This window comes from Microtus pennsylvanicus, chromosome 1 (assembly GCF_037038515.1).
Source record: "Microtus pennsylvanicus isolate mMicPen1 chromosome 1, mMicPen1.hap1, whole genome shotgun sequence".
NCBI classification, from domain to species: Eukaryota; Metazoa; Chordata; class Mammalia; order Rodentia; family Cricetidae; genus Microtus; species Microtus pennsylvanicus.
Genome location: NC_134579.1, coordinates 39,192,501 through 39,194,994, shown reverse-complemented (window position 1 = coordinate 39,194,994; position 2,494 = coordinate 39,192,501). Strand labels below are relative to the sequence as shown.

General features: G+C 45.3%; 1 protein-coding gene across 1 annotated transcript in view; it reads right to left on the bottom strand.

Annotated features, from left to right (window-relative positions):
• Nucleotides 1–970: 970 nt before the first annotated feature.
• The window catches only part of Lnp1 (leukemia NUP98 fusion partner 1), an 18,340-nt gene continuing 16,816 nt past the window's right edge, over nt 971–2,494 (bottom strand). Inside the window, exon 3 of the mRNA XM_075961996.1 lies at nt 971–1,381. Within this exon, the coding sequence (XP_075818111.1) occupies nt 1,232–1,381 (150 nt within the window). The 3' untranslated portion in view covers nt 971–1,231. The remainder of the gene's footprint in view (nt 1,382–2,494) is intronic.

The window sequence follows — 2,494 nt, the reverse complement described above, 5'->3', positions numbered from 1 at the left end:
AGCCTGCTGCTCTTTATGAAGGAAAAGGGAGATTCATGCATGTGCAGTGTCTCTGGGTGAGAGAGGCAGTTCCTCTCCTTCCTACTTGGAGGTGTCTGAGGTTCTTAAAGTCCTTCGGTGATCAGAACCATGATTGAAGTTTCTGAAATAATCATGGATGCCAGGACAGTTTTCTCCAACGGCTGAAAGGTATTTGAGGAAGCCACACAAAAAAGTCAAGTGCCCTTAGGACTCAGAGAAAATTTACCAGCAACATCCCTGGTCCTCAGAGCTTTGAACTCAGCCTGGCCGTACTACCTGTTTCTTCAGCTTGCAGACAGCCCATCATGACGCTTCTCTGCCTTCATCAGTAAGGGTGCCAACCCCCTGGTAAATCCGCTCCTATGCGTTTCTGAGTTAGGATTTGAGGTTGCATCATCATGGGGGATGCCTTGTCGCCAGATGGTGGTGATGTTTTTAGAGGTGACGGAGACTGAAAAGTGAGGCTTGGTTGAAGGAAGCAAGTTATTGAGAGTATGTCTTTGAAGGGCGTATTCTGCCCTTTCCACTCCCGTCTTACTCTGCTTCCTGAGCTCCATAATGTGCCTTTCTCTGTCCCACCGTGCCCTGTCTGCCCTGAGGAACTGACAACCCTTACACCATAAAACTGAAGTTCTGCACGCCAGGCGTTCTTCCGCAGGGACCAGAAGGCTAATGTCGGGTCCCTTTAGTTCTGACTTTCAGAGAGCCCCAGTACAAGGTCTCCCTTGAGTGTGGTAAGGGTTGTTTTACGTAATGTGTGAAGACATTCACGGTAATACTTGGCATGCTAATTACTAATGTTCATAAGTAATGGCTACTACACAAGCTTAATTACTTGGGATAAGGACATAAAGTTATAGACAACAAGGACATTTGTTTAGGACGATCTGGAAGGCTGATATGGAAAAGGCATTGGTGATGATATATTGGTGGTTCATTAGAAACTACATTTTACAATTTCAGGAATTCTTTTATTTTATTCAAATACTTTTATTTTTTTTTCTCCTACCATAGAAAGACATAAAAAGCAGATTGCACACACAAGTAAAATGCCAGAGTCCTTTGGAGGGTGGCACAAGTCATCTTGAGAAGCAGCTGTCCCACTTCAGCCTCAACATCTGTAGACACCCTTTCCAGCTGCCATTCTGGAGGAAGAACTGGGTCTCAGAACAGCCAGTGACGTCAGCCACTGAGGTGTGGAAACAAAGCATTATTCAGGTCCCTTTTCAACCAGCGGAGCCATGGCTGCCTCTCCACGCGCTTCCTTCGCTGAGTTCCCTCTGTCCTCCAGTGTCTTGTGTGAGCTCATGTCAGTTCCTAGGCAATGCCTTTCATCTCTCTCCTTCCTGCCCTTGGGTCCCTGGAAGAGCATCAGAAAAGGGTCAAACGCACCAGCAACTGACCCTATCCCACGTTTGTCCCAACAACTAGACGGGGAGAAAGCTCTGATTTTGAAGTAGACTTCCGCATCTTACTTTCTAGTAATAAATTACATCAACCCAGTTTAACATATTAACAAAGGTTTTAACCATAAATAGAGAAGAGTTTTTACTAAATTTTAATGTAAGGGCTACGGGAAGAAGGCAGTGTTTAGGAAGGACATCCAACCAAATCAACGTTCTCCAGTGGACTGGCTAGGATGGGAGTGTTGGAACCATTTACAGTAAATACTTCACTGTATCGAACACACTGTTGTCCTAGGAGCGGAATATACAGCAGTAAATAAAGTCCTTCTAGAAACTCCACATATAGGGGGTGAGACAAATACATAAGCCCAGGTATGCATTTCAGAGCAAAACAGTGGCACTGATATTGTATTAATGTGTCTACATAACAAACAAGAGAATTCTTTTTCCCTCCTCTTGCACTACGTGGGCATCAGAATGAAAGAAGTCTCCCCCAAAGTTCCTTATCATACAGCCCTATTGGAGGTACCGGGGCACCACCAGCTATTCGCTCATTTCCCTTTAGGCTTAAGTATTTGTCTCAGATTAGCTTTCCTCTTACCGAGATTAGATCACTAACAATCTCACAGAGACTGACCACAAACACAAAATCAAGCCAGCCAATGGACAGGGGAGGGATTCATGAAGCCCCATCCCGAAGTGAGGAGCTATTGACAGAGAAGCTCTATTCTAGAGAAGGAAGAGTCAACTTTCTTCAGGGATGGGGTCCCTAAGAAGCTGCTAATGCTCCTGCAGCAGATGGTCCTACACACACACACACACACACACACACACACACACACACACACACCTCACTCACTCACACACACACACACAGAGAGAGAGAGAAGGAGAGAGCGCGCACACAGGGCTAGAGGGAGAGCGGGCAAGCGAGAGGCAGCACTAAGAAGACTCAATAAGTTTTTAAAAACAAAGATGGAGAGAAAGAGAGCACAGAAAACTGGAAGGAAAGTGGTTAGAAGATAGAGAAGGAGTTGGAGGGAAGAAATAGGGGGTAGATTAAATAA